Source organism: Lissotriton helveticus, chromosome 7 (genome assembly GCF_964261635.1).
Source record: "Lissotriton helveticus chromosome 7, aLisHel1.1, whole genome shotgun sequence".
In the NCBI taxonomy this organism is placed as follows: Eukaryota; Metazoa; Chordata; class Amphibia; order Caudata; family Salamandridae; genus Lissotriton; species Lissotriton helveticus.
Window position 1 is genome coordinate 1,771,192,768 of NC_136068.1, and position 17,850 is coordinate 1,771,210,617.

The window sequence follows — 17,850 nt, forward strand, 5'->3', positions numbered from 1 at the left end:
ATTTTTGGAGCGACATGCTTCCTTGGTAACAGAAGGTGACACATAAAAATGTTGGCAGATTTTAATATACATGTAGGCATGATAAATTAACGTTGGTGGTTCAGTTTCCAATGAGCAGGACAATCCTGGGACTTGTGCAATAGGTCCTGGGCACCACCCATGCAGCAGGTCACTCGCTTGATCTAATTTTTGGGTGTAAATAGTTGCTAATAGTAGGCCAGATCTTCCCTCTGTTTTGGATAGATAATCTTCCGATCTCTAGTTAAGGTGAGAGCGTATGAGGAAAAAACAGGAGTTGTGCATCTTGCAGTGCTAAAAAAAATTGACATTACTAAAGGTAATGGACTGTTTTAATAATTAAATAACCCATGTCTAGTAAATGTGGTGTCTTTAAAGAATACATGTCGGAAATGGCTGGTGAAATCCTGAAAACTGGCCATTCTGTAGTTAGTAAGAAAACAAATAGTGGACACAAGAAAAACCCCCGTTTACATCCAAACTTAAAATTTACAAAAGTAAGACGGGAAGAGATGCAATTTTAGAAAAAGTATGAGGGTCATGCTAGAAATACTGTAAAAGTAGTCTGTAAAGGATATAAAAAGGCTCACTTTAATGCCAAGGCCATCTATATCTGCAATAATATAGGAACTGCAGAAATTTGTGCTAAAAAGCTGTTTCGGGTTGTTAGGAAATTGACCAATGCAGAGTGTTTAACCTCCTCTATTACAGACTGTATGTGTGTATAGGTGTAAATAATCTCTTTGTGCGGTTAATTCAGTTACTGTACATATTTGTGTAGGGTGAATCCTTTAGTTCTGACTTAAGGTAAAGAGGATACTAAGTCATCTACGGTCAGCTGCTCTGCTGCACATCTGCACTGTGAATGTTTTGAAAGATCTTTCTGGTATTTGAGTGCCTTAACTCATCCCTCCTGAATGCTTTCTTTTCAAAGGGAATAGTGCCTGAAATTTGGTAGTCCTAAAGAAATCTAATCTTGACCCTTTCAATGTAAGTATCTACAGATGTAGCTCACTCTTGACTGCTTTGGCAAAATTTGGAGAGACATTTGTAGCACATTGGCTCTCCAGTTTTCTGCAAGAGCACCATTAATTTGTGGAGACCCAGATGTAGTTCCGACTAGGATGTGGAACAGAGACGGCACTGCTGTTAACTAGAGCTGGACAATTGATGCCACGTGGTGTTCGACCTCTGCAGCTTTTTATTTGGTAGACCTTGCTGTATTGATCAGGGGGATTGAGAGGTTGAGCATCAAGGGGCTTGCACTCTCGTGGCTTAATTCAATTCATGTAAAACAGACAATTCATGGTGAAGCTGCCATCATGCAGCTCCATTTTCTTCCTGGCACGCTGTGGAGTACAACTGGGCTCTGTGTTACTGCCAGTTTTCGTCAATATTTGCATCTTGCCCCAGCTTAAGTAATCACCGTCTTCTTGTATGCAGGTAATTCCCAAGTCCTCCACTGATGTGATAAGCCTTTGGATACATTGAAGAGCCAGTTTGTCAATTCCTTAGTTACAGTGAAACAATGGATGGACTGCAGTTTGTTAAGACTTGGTCCCACTGAAAACTCAGTCCTTTGGAAAATGGAATCCCAAGTTATAATTTCTCTGGCTGGATACCTTATTTTTCTCTCCTAGGGCAGCAGAGAAGGTAATAAGCCTTGTTTTTTCAGTGAATTAAAGGTGCCACAGATCAATAGTTGTCTCCTGCAGCTGACTGCAGGCGAAGCTATGGCAGAAGATCCTTCCTATCAGCCTCTCGAATAATGTTAGGTCTGTGGTGGCAGGGCAGCTCTTAACTAGTCTACACCAATGTGAGTTCTCTGGGGCTTCCTTATAAAGCTGCAGTTGGTTAGGACGATCTTTAAGTTGCATGGGTTTGACACAGACTCTAAACAATGAAGCCCCGTCCTTAGTTGGCGGTAGGGAGATGTATAAAGATTAAGGTCACCTGTTGTAGCCGTAGCAGCATGTTGTAAAGATCATTCCTTTATTTTATACAAAGGGTACTTCAGAGGAAACACAGTCACAGAAGACCGAGATTTAATGAAATGTGAAAAGACTTCTATCCTTTAGAAAGGAATTGAAAAAATGATGGTATTTCTAACTTGTGTGTTTTACTGGCTAGCTTATTTCTCTCAGCAATTTCTTCATGATGCGTTAGTCTATCTGGTCTAGTCTAGTTCTATCACTCACTCAAGATTTTTACTTTGGACCTACTCTGTGTCTCACAGTCGGAACTCCGAAACATTTCTTTACTTCTAAAGTCTACTATTTCTTAAAAAAATAAAATAAAAAAAACCAGTTCAAACTGAAACAAGCGTTAACAAAGCCAGTAGTTCTGGCTTTAGCTTAGAGAGCTTTTTAGTGTTTTACTGCAGTTACCTTGTTTAGGCCGTGGGTGCATTCAATTCAGTACCGGTGTTATCAATGACACTGGCTCTCAGTGTGTCAAATGTGAGAGTCCCCTGTCGTCATCCTCGCACTTTACGCTAAAAGTCATTGGCTTGGCTGGATGCATATTTTGCGAGGAAGTGGATCACTTGGGACTCCACCCGAAATGAAGGTCACTTCAGAGCTGTGAATGAAGGCTGTGTTATTCTCTCATGTGCAGGCATTTTGACTTAAGGTGTAGGTGGCTCTGCTGTCACTCGTCATCTCTAGTGCTCTCAATTGTTTGCTCTTTAGTTACTCACTGGACTCCACAATTAGGCGTCCGTACCAAGAGGTGATGGGGTGCTCAAAGAATTGAGAGCATGCAATAACAGGAGAATGGGGCGAGGTTGGTAAGCATGTAGGTAATTGGCCATGCTTACTCTTTCTTTGCCGTCCTTTCCCACTGAAATAACACTTTGACTTTTAGTCCTCACCGGATCTTGGCTGATCCCAGCAGGCCTTTAAATTGTCTTTGCCGGGATGGACAGAAGTACTTTGGACAAACGGCTAAGTATCATTTAGTTCTTGCCTGAAGTCAGGGGATTGAAAGAAGAAGCTAATGCAGCAGTGACCCAAGATAAAGACATTCATTGCACCAAATGCTGATGACACTCAGTTTAATTTAGATTCTCCAACCTATTGATTTTAACAAGCTTCAACATCTTGCTAGAGAACTTGATTGGCTGCATGTCTGCATTTTCTCTAAAACAAAACCCTAATAAGACCGAATTATATACAGTCGCAGAAATTGACTTGTTTCACTCACAGATTATGGAACCAATTCCCAGAAATCTTCAGATTTAACTTTTAATTTTATTTCATGAAAAGCCTTAAGACTCACCTCTTCCAGCTCCTATCCACTGGACAACCTTCACATCCCCTCCTCCCGCCACCTCACTTCATAATTGTAATGTAAAGTAATGTAATGTAAGAGACATTTGTAATGTAAGAGACATTTCTACCGCGCACTTTCACTCCAAGGAGTATCTTGGCGCACTCACAACTCAGGTGGGAGAGTTGGAGGGAAAGAATATTCTGCATTATACACCACAGTTACACCAGAGTTCTACATGTAGCATCGGGCAGAGAGAAGATCCAGGTTTTTAATGCTTTCCTAAAAGGGGCTTCTAAAGAGAAAGTACGCAAAGATAAGGGAAGCTTATTCCAGGCCTTAGTGCCCAGTACAAAAAGGGATTTGCCCCCTTTTGTGGCCAGCTTGAACCGAGGAAGGGTAAGTAGGTTTTGGCTGGCGGATCTCAAACAGCGCGTCGGATGGTATCTTTTGAACCCATGAAGTAGGTATAATTCTACTGCTCCCCTCTGTCCCCTTCCTGTAGATCACCCCCTCTTATTACAGATCATAAATGCTTCTGTTGCTCTGATTGATTCCTTGTTTCCCTCTTCTTAAATACCATTGTACATTGTTTTTTAAATGTAGCATGCTTTCCTGCCTCTACAGCTGGGTCTGTACTCGATAAATACCTGAAAAAAAGATAATAGATATTGTCTCAGAGGTTCGAGCCAAGAATATCACCAGATGTAGCAAACTTGTCAGGAAACAATGCCCCCCTCCCCCCCCCGGACGGTTATTAGGATGCCAGCATTATCCTAGCTTTCAGGGCTTAATCTTGAAGACCAGCAATGAGTGAGGTTTACTATTTTCTGTCCTGCGGTGTAGAGTAAGTGAAACACAGTGTGGGTACACACCACTTAGTGGGGCTTGAAAAAAATATTTTGCAAAGTTTTAAGGTTCCATTAAAGTGTGGCTCATGCTTTCATTTGGTGGTTGGAATTGTTCAGAAATTTAAAAAGAAATAGTGTTTCTGAGGTTTGGACTGGCGATACGCTAGTCTGTGGGTAGGATTAGTTGTAATTGAGTAACTCTTTTCAACTAGTGATTTCCTCTTTCACGGCCCCCTAAGCTCAGTTTGTCTTGATGCAAGCACTCCACTGCGAACCAGACCTGTCACATTATTCATTAGTACCTGTCTAAAGCAGAGACTGAAGGCAGCAGGAAGGCTGCATCAAATATGATCTAGTTTTTGTTTTTGTTCCTCATCTCTTATCCTATGGCTAATCTATTGATGGCTTGTTCTTTTGGATATGTGGCCTGTATTTTTTCACTGCTGGGTACCTCCACGCTTGCTTAGAATTATTTTAACAGTTTATGTACTTCTTGCCTTGATCTCGAAAACCTTCTCTGTTGGATAGGAGACTGAATGTTGGCTCACCTTAGTCATAAAGAATAGTTTGGTGCCCCTTCGTGTCTGAGCTTCCTCTCTCTCATTGCCTTTGTCTTTGTGTTTCAGGCACAGGGGTCCCCCTGTTCTCCATGCTGCCAGGGTACAAGGGACACCCCAGTTTCCAGTCACTCATCAACAAACTGAGGAGCCAGATAATGTCAATGTCGCGCCCGCAGCTGTCTCACACTATCCTCACCGAGAAGAACTGGTGAGCATTTAGGGCTTCAAGGCGCCCATTGTATTGTGATTTATGTTTTAAATTGCTGTGTGGGTAACACAGCACCTGCATTCCTAGTGGGTATGTACACCCAGTGGACACTGCTGGAATATGTGGCCAAAATGGATGTCTCGCTTTGACCACTTTTGTATCCTTCTACAAGGGTGTTGGACAGACACGAGGGATGTCTCATTCATGCATAGGAGGTGTCTTTGAAATACCCTACTCAGACACCACACACTGGATCTGTGCCACCCCATAACTTGCAACAACAGTTGATGGACAGAATGCAGAACCATGTCATACATTCACCCCATTACAGAGATCTGGGCCTAAATCCATCGTTTTTTTTGCTCACCACACCACCCCAGTTCAGACATGGCCATATGCAAATCAGCCTTGAGCCTGCGCCTCATGGGAACAGTCCAGCCCGAACTGCCAAGCCATGTCTTCCCTGGACTGGAATCAAGCATCCTAGGAACGGTTTTGTCACCCCATAACTTGCAGCCCATACGTTTTGGGAGGTTTGGACTCTCACTCTGTTGGAAACCACCATCTCATGCTATTCCTTGCTAGTCCTCCACCCATATGCAGTGTTTCAGGGTAGCTTTGAGCAGGCGAGTTCTCATCAGTTGTGTTTTTAAGTTTAACTTTTTCTTGTGCTTTTGTTAAAGGGGCCAGGGTCTGGGGCAGTTTCTAGTACGAGTGCTGCCTTATCTTTAGGCTGCACTTCTAGTTCTGAACTCTCCGACGAGGAGCTGTGATACTGTTCAGCATATTTTGTTCCTTCATTCAGTTAATGTATATAGTGCTTTAAGGAGCTTCAGAGCTCCCAACAACAATGATACTGGAACCTACGGCTATACATTATCTATATTCTGAGGATTTGATGCATATATTTGCTGGGTTTGTTCCCGAATCGAGTGTAATGATGTTGTTGGGGAGGCACTGGCGCATGCAACACAAGTATTCAGACTTACTCCACTTACAGGAAAGTGGTGAAGGGGACGTGGTGCTAAAGATATAGTTTACTGTATGGGGAGGAAAAAGGGGGATTACGAGGGATTACTTTGGTGGATTATTCAGTGAAGTCTTTTGTTAAATATAATTAACTCAGTAAGCCTTTTGATAAAGATTTGCAGAGAAATGCATTGCAGAACTGATACCAGAACAACAGAACAGAATCTTAACCTTAAGATAAAAATCTGTTGGAACTCTAAAGACTGCAGCAAATAAAAACTGATATTGAACAACTACATTAGTAAAGTTTGTAGTCATATCTAAGTCGATTGGTAAAGCCTGTACTTCTGGATATGGGCCACACTTTTAACACCTGTGCTTCCTCCCGTCCCCTCTCTCTGGTTTACTTGGGAAGCCTTCCTACTTAACACCGGAGAGGAAGGGACTTTGAAGTGAGGCATGGCTGAGATGCATAGAACCGCAGGGCCAGTTAAGAGTACCCCTGTGCGGTCATCTGTGTATAGTTTCCTGTTCTAGCAACTTTGTGGCAGTATTTCTATAACCTGTCAATGGCGAGGAGTGAACTGAGCTGCAAAGTACACATAATTGGTAAAATTGTTCAATTTTGTTAAGCCTCACATTTCTTCTATTTTTGTATGTTATATTATTTTTTTTGTTTGAGTTGATTACTCTGATTTTGCTGTAAAACATCATCTCATGTTGCTTTGTTTTGCATTATTTGTTGCTTCCTGTTTTGATCTGCCTTCATTTTCGTCCATTTTCCCTACATTATCTTTTTTTTTCCTCAGGGCTCCCATTTGTGTTTGTGTAATTTTGATGCTTCTAATGTAGCTGTCCTGCCACTGAGCCTTACCTTTCTTTATTTTATTTCTCTTTATTTATTTTTGGTAGGTTCCATTATGCGGCCCGGATCTGGGATGGTGTGAAGAAATCTTCTGCACTTGCTGAATACAGCCGGCTGCTTGGGTAGATGTGTGAGAGCTGATGGTCCTGCAGTAATGAGGCATGTTACAGTGAGCTCCACCCTACCTTAAGGAGGGCAGTGTGCCAGGTTCAATAGGGGAATGGTAGAAGACACTTCACTGCCCTAGATAGTTGGAGGGAGACAGTTGAATGAGGCCTTTCGATGCCTCACAGCTCTAAATGGATGTTCCACATTCATGATAAATGCACCATGATAAATGCATACCACTGAATGTTTAGAACCAGGGAATGGCCGCATCTGCCAAATACAAGAGGCTGAATCCTTGTTTTTGAGGTTAGGCTGGTGGCGCCTTGCATTGCTCACTACACAACTGGTGTGGTACGGTCAGAAAAACACCTACGAGTGTCTGATTGAGCAGAAAGACATAGGCTCATCCTAGTGGGTCACAGTGCATGATGAGAGCAAGAACTTAAGTGTATATTAAAAATGTTTTAATGCCTTTCACGTGACCTTCAGAAAAATTATGAATGCAGGTTGTGGTACCACAGGCAGGGAGGCTACACAATGGGATGCCCTCACAGCCTTACTGTGTAATCTAAGCTTTGCTCTTGTATCATCAGTGCATTCAGTTATGAGCTGATGCATGCCTAGCCGATTTTGCACAAACAAAAATGTTTTTCGTTTGGTTTTGGCTTCTAAGTGCGTAGGCTTCTGTTACTGGTGGGGTCCTCATTGGTAGCAGTGACCGGTGTAATATGGTGGGCGTGTATTATTTCAGGTTGGAATTCCCAGGGAGGGAACTGGAGGTATGGTGATATGGTTAGTATGCAGACAAGTGAAGCAGAATAACCTGCCTCAAAGTGTCACTTAGCTCAGAGGTGAACAATCACACTTGGAGCAAAGAAGGTGAACATCAGCAGGAGAAAGGCCGGAGACCATGTTGAATGTCTCTAGCTTAAATGGTTACCCTAAACATAGAGAGATAGCAAGGTACCATGTGTAGGTTATTTTTCACTGAAGTTCGTACATTCTTTGTAGATAACAATAGATGATATGTGGTAGGTAATATTCATAGTTAAATAGACAGAATGTTATTTTGATGATCCTCGATTGAGGGGTATCAATTTTACACCATTTATTTTTCAAAGGTCCTCTTTCACAGGACTTCGTTTAGTCTGTGTTTTTTTATAAATTTTCTTTTTCACAATGCCCTGAGGTGCTAGGAGAAACTTAATGAAGTTCTGTTAGTCCACAGATGCACTATTTCACAATACCATCATCTGTCCAATGGGTTTCATCTTAACGTGGCCCCTACAGATGCTGAAAGTAGTAAAATGGAAGTGTCTCCAAAGTTGAAATCTAGACAAACCATAAAAATAGAGTTATTTCAGTTAGACCAGAAGGGACCGGTATCACTTAGAAAAAACAAGATTACCTTATAAGCCGTGTTAATGACCTCAAGTAGTATACACTGAACCAAGTCACTCAATCATATAATGAGTATCTAGCAATTCCATTTAATTCCAATTAATTTATTTCATACAGTACAAAAAAAGATCTTTTTAATTTCATTATTTAAAATTTGTTAAAAACAGGAACCAGAGGGCCATCATGTCGAATCGCTGACATCAAAGGTAAAAGGAGTATCCTTGGGTCTGATCAATTGGAAAAAGATTGGCTCTGAAGTACAAAAGTGGAATAGGTAGCATCATATATGACTAACTAAAACATCACTGAAATTGGAATAGGAGAGTTAACAGATAAAACTGAGGGTGAACCCCTTTTTATTCACTGGAGATTGCATCCAAAGGGGTCCTACCTAGTCGGAAAAAGACATTTTTCTCACGATATCATAGGAGAGGAAAGCCCAAAAACAAGCCCAAAAAAAAGCAATTTAAATATGTCTGCTCATTCGGAATTTCCCTGTTAAAACGAGCCTTGATGTATTGCCTGAATTTTGTGAATTCTAGGAAAAAGTTGTGAAATTTGAGTAAGTCCTGAAGAAGGTGTCAAGAAAGCGAAACAATCCACCGAAACGCTGCGTCGACACAATGATACCATTTTTTTCATGTTTACAAAATTGATGCTGTAACTGGAAAACTGTAAAGTTTTAAGAAAAGTTTTGATTAATACGTATTGTTGATCAGATAAATTGTCATGATAGTTTTTAACAAATTTGAAATAATGAAATTAAAAAGATTTTTTTTGTACTGCATGAAATAAATGTATTTTAATTAAATAGAATTGCTAGATACTCATTATTTAATTGAGTGACTTGGTTCAGTGTATAATACTTGAGGTCATTAACACGACACATAACGGAATCTTCTTTTTTGTAAGTGAAATCTAGACAAAACCAGTAAGAGCGAGAAATAGAAAAGAGGAGATAACCTTAAAAGGGCTGTCACCCCAGTAAGAGTAAGCAACAGGAGCAGAGTTCAGTGGCACTTGTGAGACCAGGAGCAGGCCATCGTATGAGCCTAACACTAGTGAGCAGGTAGGCACTGAACTTGTACATGCCCACTTCCAGAATATCATTGAGCCCTTGAACACCTTGCGTTTAACATCTACCGTTGAGGGGCTTCAGTATCCATGTTGGTACCCAGCTTCCACCAGTGAATGCCTAAACTCTTCAAGCCTGCAAGAGTCCTCGAATGAACTAGATTCTGAAAGCATCTTTATAAGAGGAGAGACTGGGACATGCACAGCTACACCAATGGAGAAGCCCTGTCCTAATGCATGCAAGGGATATACCCGGAGTATTATCTTCCAAAGTCTTGTGTATGTATTTAAAAAATAAAACCTGATAAAAGAAAAGAGATTAAGATGTCCTGCAATTTTCTCTGTGCATGCAAGTTACCAGACTGCTTACTGTTTTAAATAGCTGGTGGGAGGGTGATTCTAATGTGTAGGCAAATCGATGGCTTTGCCCATAGCTCCATTGAAGAGTGTACATGTTATATGATTCCAGAGAAGATGCTGGCCTATAATTTCTGAGTTGCTAAAGTCAGTTGCCCCTTGAGCCACACTTTCCTATCTCTGAAAGAAAGCGGCTAAACCCCCAAATAAATTCTTTTTTGCCTGTGTGTACTCCCAGGAACAACCAGAAGTGTACTATTCTCTGCTGAAACACTTTCTACATCCTTAATACTTTATCAAGTGATTTTACCCATTGAACTCCTATTATCAGACCTAGTTACAAATGTATTACTTAACACTTTTTTTTGTAGTTTGGCCACTACAAAACACTTCGTTTTATATGTCACTTTATATGGCAACTCTTGGTGCAGGTTGAGTTACACCTAAGACTTCCGGCCAACATATTTTCCCTTTGGTGTTGTTATCTCGAACACTTGATCCATTGTTCATTTATGAAACAGAGTATTAGTGCCACAGAAATCACCTGTTCCAACAACAAAGAAAAGAGAATTTAAATGAGCTTTTCTTTCTCGCTTGAGTATTTAGCCCAGTTTCACCTACTTTACCAAAATAAGATGTCTTGTGAGAATGTACTCTATAATCCCGAATGCACTAAGATAGCTATTAGTACTACCCCTTCTCTAGAAACAATTAGCACTACCCTTGTACCACAACTCAATTACCACAAGTGTTCTTATGCTTTGCTACTGGTGCTGTTTTGGTTTGAGGGGACAAGAGCCAGACTTTTCCATCATACCCGCACATTCTTCTGAAGGTGATTTACTGACCATCCTCTTCACCTACACCATCAACCTCGTCCTTCCCAAAAGACCTCTAGCGCTTATTGTCTATTTGTATTTAGTGTTTGTAAAGCGCAAGTATACCTAGGTTTCATGATGCTGGAAATATAGGACAACAAGCATTTGCAATGCAATAGGTCTTGCATTCACGCACGTTTGAGCTATTGGCATTGTAAATGACTATGTCTGTTATTTTTGTTTTGGGTTTTAAAACCTGAATAAAAGGCATTGTCATTTACAATACTAATAGCTTAAACTCTCGCAAATGCAAGACGTATTGCATTGCAACAAAGGGCCTTCTCGACCGCTTGTTAGATTGTAAATATCAGAGGAAGAAACTGGCCTGCGACACCTTCAAAGTAGTGATAAATAGTGCAGTGAAGCAGATGTGTAAGTGTTGTAAATTACACAGACACAAAGTGTGAAGTGAGCTACATTTGATCCGAGCTATAAACCCTAACAAAGCGCTCCAACACCTTCCACTCTGTGATTACACTGTCGCGGCTGAGGAGGAAGAGCAGGAGGGGGATGCTATTTCCTGTCCTCGCCATGTTTTGAGTTTGCAGTTTGACAATGCGTAATGTCATTGCTATCTTTGGCCTAATAAAGAACACTCCAGCTCACCACCTGATGCAGGGTGGGCTGTGCTATATGGCGGGCATGGAGGGAGGGAAGGTCTCAGCTGCAGCTCCAGCCTCATACTATTACTAGTGAGGGAGAGGTGCTGAGGTGGTGGTATTGGTGATTTATGTTTTGGGTTTTAAAACATAAATAAAAAGCATTGTCATTTACAATACTAATAGTTTAATCTTTCGCAAATGCGATACGTATTGCATTGCAACAAAGGGCCTTCTCGACCGCTTGTTAGATTGTAAATATCAGAGGAAGAGACTGGCCTGTGACGTCTTCAACGTAGTGATAAATAGTGCAGTGAAGCAGATGTGGGAGGGAGGGAAGGTCTCAGCTGCAGCTTCAGCCTCATACAGTGCCCTTGCTATTACTAGTGAGCGAGAGGCGCTGAGGTGGTGGTATGGGTTGTGGCTGTGGTATTGGTATTGGTGGTGGTATAGGTATTGGCACTGGTAATGGTAATGCTGGTGGTGGTATTGGATTTGTAGTATTGGGGGTGGTATAAGTGGCAGTGGTATTTATGGTGGTATCGGTGGCTGTGGTGTTGGTGGAGGTTTAGGTGGTGGTGGAAGGGGTGGTATTGATGGTGGTATTGGTGGTTGTGGTGGTGGTGGAGGTATTGGTGGTGGTGGTATTGGTGTTGGTGGTATAGGTGGCAGTGCTATTTGTGGTGGTGCTATTGGTGGTGATATTGGTATTGGCGGTGGCAGTATTGGTGACGGTGCTATTGGTGGTGGTGGTATGGGTGGTGGTATTGGTGGTGGTATCAGTGGTGGTATTGGCGGTGTTGGTGGTATTAGTGGTGGCATTGGAGTGTTGGTGGTGGTATAGGTGGCAGTGCTATGTGTGGTTTTGCTATTGGTGGTGATATTGGTATTGGCGGTGGCAGTATTTGTGGCGGTGGTATGGGTGGTGGTATTGGAGGTGGTATTGGCGGTGCTATTGGTGGCAGTGCTATTGGTGGTGGTATAAGTGGCAGTGCTATTGGTGGTGGTATAGGTGGCTGTGGTATTGGTGGTGGTATGGGTGGTGGTATTGTTGGTGGTATCAGTGGTGGTATTGGCGGTGTTGGTGGTATTAGTGGTGGCATTGGAGTGGTGGTGGTGGTATAGGTGGCAGTGCTATGTGTGGTTTTGCTATTGGTGGTGATATTGGTCTTGGGGTTGGCAGTATTTGTGGCGGTGGTATGGGTGGTGGTATTGGAGGTGCTATTGGTGGCGGTGCTATTGGTGGCAGTGCTATTGGTGGCAGTGCTATTGGTGGCAGTGCTATTGGTGGTGGTGCTATTGGTGGTGGCGATGGTATTGGTGGTGGTATTTGTGCTATTGGTGGGACTGGTGCTATTGGTGGGGCTGGTGCTATTGCTGGTGCTGGTGCTATTGGTGGTGCTGGTGCTATTGGTGGTGGTGGTGCTATTGGTGGTGGTGGTGGTATTGATGGTGGTGGTGGTGGTATTGATGGTGGCAGTGGAATTGGTAGTGGTAGTGGTAGTGGTATCGGTGGAGGTATTGTCACAGGGATTCTGCTCATACACAGAACTGTGCATAGAGACTTGGAACCTCAGTAAATTAGGGTGTACCAAAACTCACCTTAGTATCCAAAATCCCCTACCAGACTAGCAATCAGTGTCTCATTGGTTCTTCCATACCCCCAATGATTAGACAACCCAGAACATGAACTTAGAATACCTCAGGTAACGTGGAACACACAAACACTCTTTAGTTATTCTATCATACCAGTCCAAAACAAGGAGGTAATGAAGACACATGCAAGTTTGAAATATTTATTTCTAATGACGTGTTTTCAGGCGCAGTATCTTAGCTAATACAAGCAGACCTATTATAAGCAACAAGGTTATCAGCATAGTTACTATTCCATAAAATACAAAGGGAGAAAGCATGTTAAAATGCTAAAGGGAGGAAGGCTAAATTGCACCCACGTCTTACCCTCCCTTGCTAGTATAGTATATTATATCTACAGAAGGTCTCTTTGGGATTACAAGGGCGGCCCCATACCTCTGGTCCTAGTAGAAATGGATCACATCATTTTCTACAACAGCTCTCTGCATTCCAATGTTCTCCAAAAGTGTGTCTGCATGCTCTGCGTAGTGCATTATTAAACGCGCCAAAATCAGAGGTGGCCACAGCTGCATATGTGTTGTCTAGAACGTGCGCTGATCAGACCTAACAACCATTGTGTTGAAATCACCTTAAGGCCTCGGCACTCACTGTTCAGACATAACTTACCAAGCAAGGCTGATACTATAGGAAAACATATTATTCTCGTGTGAAGCAAAATATTCTGCTAGACTCTTAACATTTATAATATTGTGTGCAAAAGCAGCAGAGAGGAAAAATGGCTTTTAAACTTCTAATAAGCTCATGCTAACTTAACACTGTGTAAAAGCAAAGCCCATCTCCATGACAGTATTGGTGGTGGCATTGGGTTGGTGGTGGGATTGGATTGGTGGTTTTGGATTGGTGGCAGTGCTATTGATGGTGGTGCTATTGGTGTTGGTGGTGGTATGGTTGGTGGTGGCGGTATTGGTGGTGGTATTGGTATTATTGGCAGTGGTATTGGTATTGGCAGTGGTATTGGTGGTGGTGCTATGGTGGTATCATTGGTGGTATTGCCATTGGCGGTGGTATTGGCTGTAGTGTTGGTTGAGGTGGTATGGGTGGTTGCATTATTGGTGGTGGTGGTGGTATTGGTGGTGGTAGTGGCATTGATATTGGCGGTGGTGGTGGTATTGGTGGTGGTATTGATGTTGGTATTGGTGGTGGTGGTATTTGTGGTATTGGTGGTGGTATTGGTAGTGGTGGTATTGGTGGCAGTGATATAGGTGGCGATGGTATAGGTCGCAGTGGTATAAGTGGTGGTGGTATTTGTGCCAGTGTATTGGTGGTTGTGGTTTTGGTGGTGGTGGTATTGATGGTTCTGGTGGTATTGGTGGTGGTGGTGGTAATGGGGGTTGTGGTATTGCTGGTGGAAGTATTGGTGGTATTGGTACTGGTGGTGGTATTGGTGGTTGTGTTGGTGGCTGTTGTAGGTGTGTTGGTAGTAGTGGTTGTGTTACGTTATGTGATTTATAGAACGCTTGCTGTCACAGCAAAGGGACGTCCCAGCACCTAAGAACAGGGAGAGAGAAGAGCGAGATGATTAAGCTACTGAAATAGCCATGACTTTACTGCCTTTCTAAACACCAAGAGGTTGGGAGTGTTCCTGTTAGCAGGAGGCAACGAGTTCCATAGAGTAGGAGCTAACACCTTGAAAGAGCAGCCTCCGGCTCTGGCTCTATGGAAGCAGGCACCCGCATCAGATAAAGATCTGCAGAGCACTGGAGGGAACATAATGGTGACCCAGGTTTCTGAGGATTGCCGGGCCCCATCAAAACTTTATGAATGACACAGTGTTTTGAGCCTGACTCTTTGCTCCACTGGAAGCCAGTGGTGTCGGCGTAGCACCCCTGAGACTGAGCTGTACTTAGGCAATGCAAATAAAGTGCAAGCAGCTGCATTCATGGGCATTGGAGCCTATTTTTCACAGATTTGTTAGCACTTAACAGGAGGCTGTTACAATAATCCAGCAATTGAACAACTAGCTGGGGCGTATGAGGAGCCAAGAGACTCAAGATGGGTTTAAGTCCGCGCCGAATACCAAAACAGGTCCCTGCCACAGACTTAGCATGTTCCTCAAACGAGAATGCAGTGTCCAGCCGTATGCCGACATTTTTTACAGCGGTTTTGGACGTACGGGGATTACCCAACATTGGCGGCCACCAGTTGTTTGCCCCACCGGTGTGAGTCTCTCCCAAGAAATAGGATCTCAGTTTTGGATGAATAGAATTGAAGGCAGTTCACCTCCATCCACCCCGCTATAGCTGCCAGATCCTCCTGAAATATAGTAATGTCCCGACTGGAGTCTTTGGCACAAGAAAAAATGTGTTGCATATCCTGTGCATACTGTATATTACCAGTGCTGGCCAAGGCCAGCAGACGAACATAAATATTAAATAAGGTCGGACCAGTGCCGACCCCTGTGGGACTGCACAGCACAAAGGGTGCGTCAGAGAGTGGAATGGAGGAGCAATGACATGGAACGACCTGTCACACAGAAAGTAGGAGAACCAGTCATGGGCACTGCCTGTGACACCGATCTGATGCAGCCGATGGATCAAAATACTGTGTGAGACCGTATCAAAAGCTGCGCTAAGGTCAAGCAGAATGAGCACAGTCAAGTTGCCCTCATCCATGGAGGCTCTTAGTTGTTCCGTTACAGCTAATAAAGCTGACTCCGTGCTATGTTTAGGACGGAAACCATTCTGGGATGGATCTAGTATGGAATAAGACTCCAAATACTGCATCAAAATGCATTCACATAAGATTCTGTAATTTTAGGAAAGAATGGCAGGAGCGAGATCGGGCGATAGTTCTCCAGCCTGGAGGCATCAAGAGAGGGTTTCTTCAAGAGAGGGATAACTTTTGCATGCTTCCAGGTCTGAGGAACATTGGCATTGGACAGACGGAGATTAATGAGATCCAGACAGTCAGGTGGTGGTTGTGGTGATATTGGTAGTGGTGGTGGTATTGGTGGTAGCGGTGGTATTAGTGGTGGTGATTATGGTGGTGGTGTTGGGGGTGGCGGTATTGGTATTGGTATGGTATTGATGCACAAGTTAATACTTGTGTAACGATATATCTGTAAGAGACATTAGTTAGTGATAGATTCCTTACCTTGGAATAATCCCTAGGCGTCAGACTGGATACGGAAAGTTTTTGCTTAGCAGTACCCCTGCTTGTTGGTAGATGGCGTCTTGCAGGTCCGCGTCAGTCATTGGCGTCGTGAGCGGCGAGATGACGTCACGGAGACTACTTAGGCGCCACCCATGTGAGCTGAGGTCAGTTCTATACGACTTTCCACGCCAAAACGCAGAGCCATGCAAGAAACCTGACCATTGATGCATAAACTAGGACCCTAAAAGGGGATGACCTTAACCCTAGTAATCAGTTCGCAGAACAGGGAGGATGGGTGGGGTGGGTAAGGAATCTATCACTAACTAATGTCGTTACACAAGTAGTAATTTGTGCATCTGAAAGAGACACTTTAGTGATAGATTCCGTACCTTAGAATGGATACCCCAGCAATACCAACCCCGGTGGTGGGTCTGCGACCAAAATTACACACGGAAGTCACAGAAAACAGAACGGCCAAAGAAGCTTTCTCTCCGGACTTGACTGTCAAGGCAGTAGTGCTTGGTAAACGTGTGCAGCGAGGCCCATGTAGCTGCCTGACAAATGTCCTGCTAGGGAACGCCGCGTCCCAAGGCAGTAGTGGCTGCAGTTTCCCTGGTCAAATGAGCACGCAGCCCCACAAGAGGCTCCTTCTTGGCCAAGGAGTAACATGCTTTGATGCACAGAACGACCCACCGGGAAATGGTGCGTTGGTGCACAGCCCGACCTTTTTTGGTGCCAACAAAGAGCTGATCATCCACCCGGAACTGATGTGTACGCTGCAGATAGAAGGCAAGCGCACGTTTTGAGTCCAGACGGTGGAGCCTCTCCTCTTCCCTGGATGGATGCGGAGGCAGAAAGAAGGTGGGCAAAGTGATGGTCTGCCTGATGTGGAAGGGCGTGACAACCTTTGGCAAGAAAAAATGACTGGTCCTCAAAACCACCTTGTCCGGATGAACAGAAAGGAAAGGAGGTTTAGAAGAAAGAGCCTGGAGCTCACTCATTCTTCTGGCAGAGATGATAGCCATCAAGAAAGCCGTCTTTAGAGTAAAAAGATGTAAAGGACAGTTATGAAGGGGCTCTAAAGGAGCGCACATCAGAAAGGTCAAGACAAGATTTAAGTCCCATTGAGGCATTATGAAAGGCACGGGAGGAAACGTGTGTAATGCCTTTGAGAAAGCGGTTAACAACAGGAGACTTAAAAAGAGAAGGCTGATCAGGAAGCCTCTGGGAGGCGGAAATGGAAGAAAGATAGCCTTTCATAGTGCCCAGAGCAGAGCCCTGTTGGGCCAAAGATAGGAGAAACAGAAGAACCTCAGAAAGAGGGGCCAAAAGGAGATCCCCAGCCTTTGGTGTGCACCATGCCACACATGTGTTACATCGGCAGGCGTATACAGTTTTAGTGGGGCAACGCCTGGCTGCCAGAATGACATGACAGACCTCGGGAGGAAGGTCGAAAGCCTTCAACTGTCGCCGCTCAATCTCCACGCATGGAGGTGGAGGCTGGACAGGTTCTGGTGGAGGACCGTCTCCTGCTGCTGTGACAGAAGATCCTCCAGAAGAGGCAGATGGATCGGGGGATCAATGCTCATACTGAGTACCTCGGGATACCATACTCTTCGAGCCCAGTCTGGAGCCACAAGAATAACTTGAGCCCGGTTGCGCCTGATCCTCTTCAGCACTCTGGGCAAAAGTGGTATAGGCGGAAAAGCGTACAGTAGACCGCAGCTCCACTCGAGACGAAAAGCGTCTCCGAGCGAGTGCCGCCGTGGAAATTCCAACGCGCAGACCTGATGATATTGCGCGTTCCCTTCATGGCGAATAGATCTAACCAAGGCTCTCCCCACTGCAGAAAGACACCTTGCTCCACTTCCAAGTTCAGATGCAATTCGTGATCCATCAAGCACCGGCTGCTGCGTTTGTCCGCCCTGGCGTTCAGAGAACCTGCC

The 17,850-nt window shown here is 43.8% G+C and overlaps 1 protein-coding gene across 3 annotated transcripts in view; it reads left to right on the forward strand.

Annotated features, from left to right (window-relative positions):
• SMG9 (SMG9 nonsense mediated mRNA decay factor) overlaps window positions 1-9,639 on the forward strand; it is a 193,101-nt gene extending 183,462 nt beyond the window's left edge. For all 3 annotated transcript variants that reach the window (XM_078655499.1, XM_078655498.1, XM_078655500.1), the window contains 2 exons: window positions 4,766-4,907; window positions 6,789-9,639. In XM_078655499.1, the coding sequence (XP_078511625.1) occupies window positions 4,766-4,907; window positions 6,789-6,867 (221 nt within the window). In that variant the 3' untranslated portion in view covers window positions 6,868-9,639. The remainder of the gene's footprint in view (window positions 1-4,765; window positions 4,908-6,788) is intronic.
• Window positions 9,640-17,850: the final 8,211 nt, after the last annotated feature.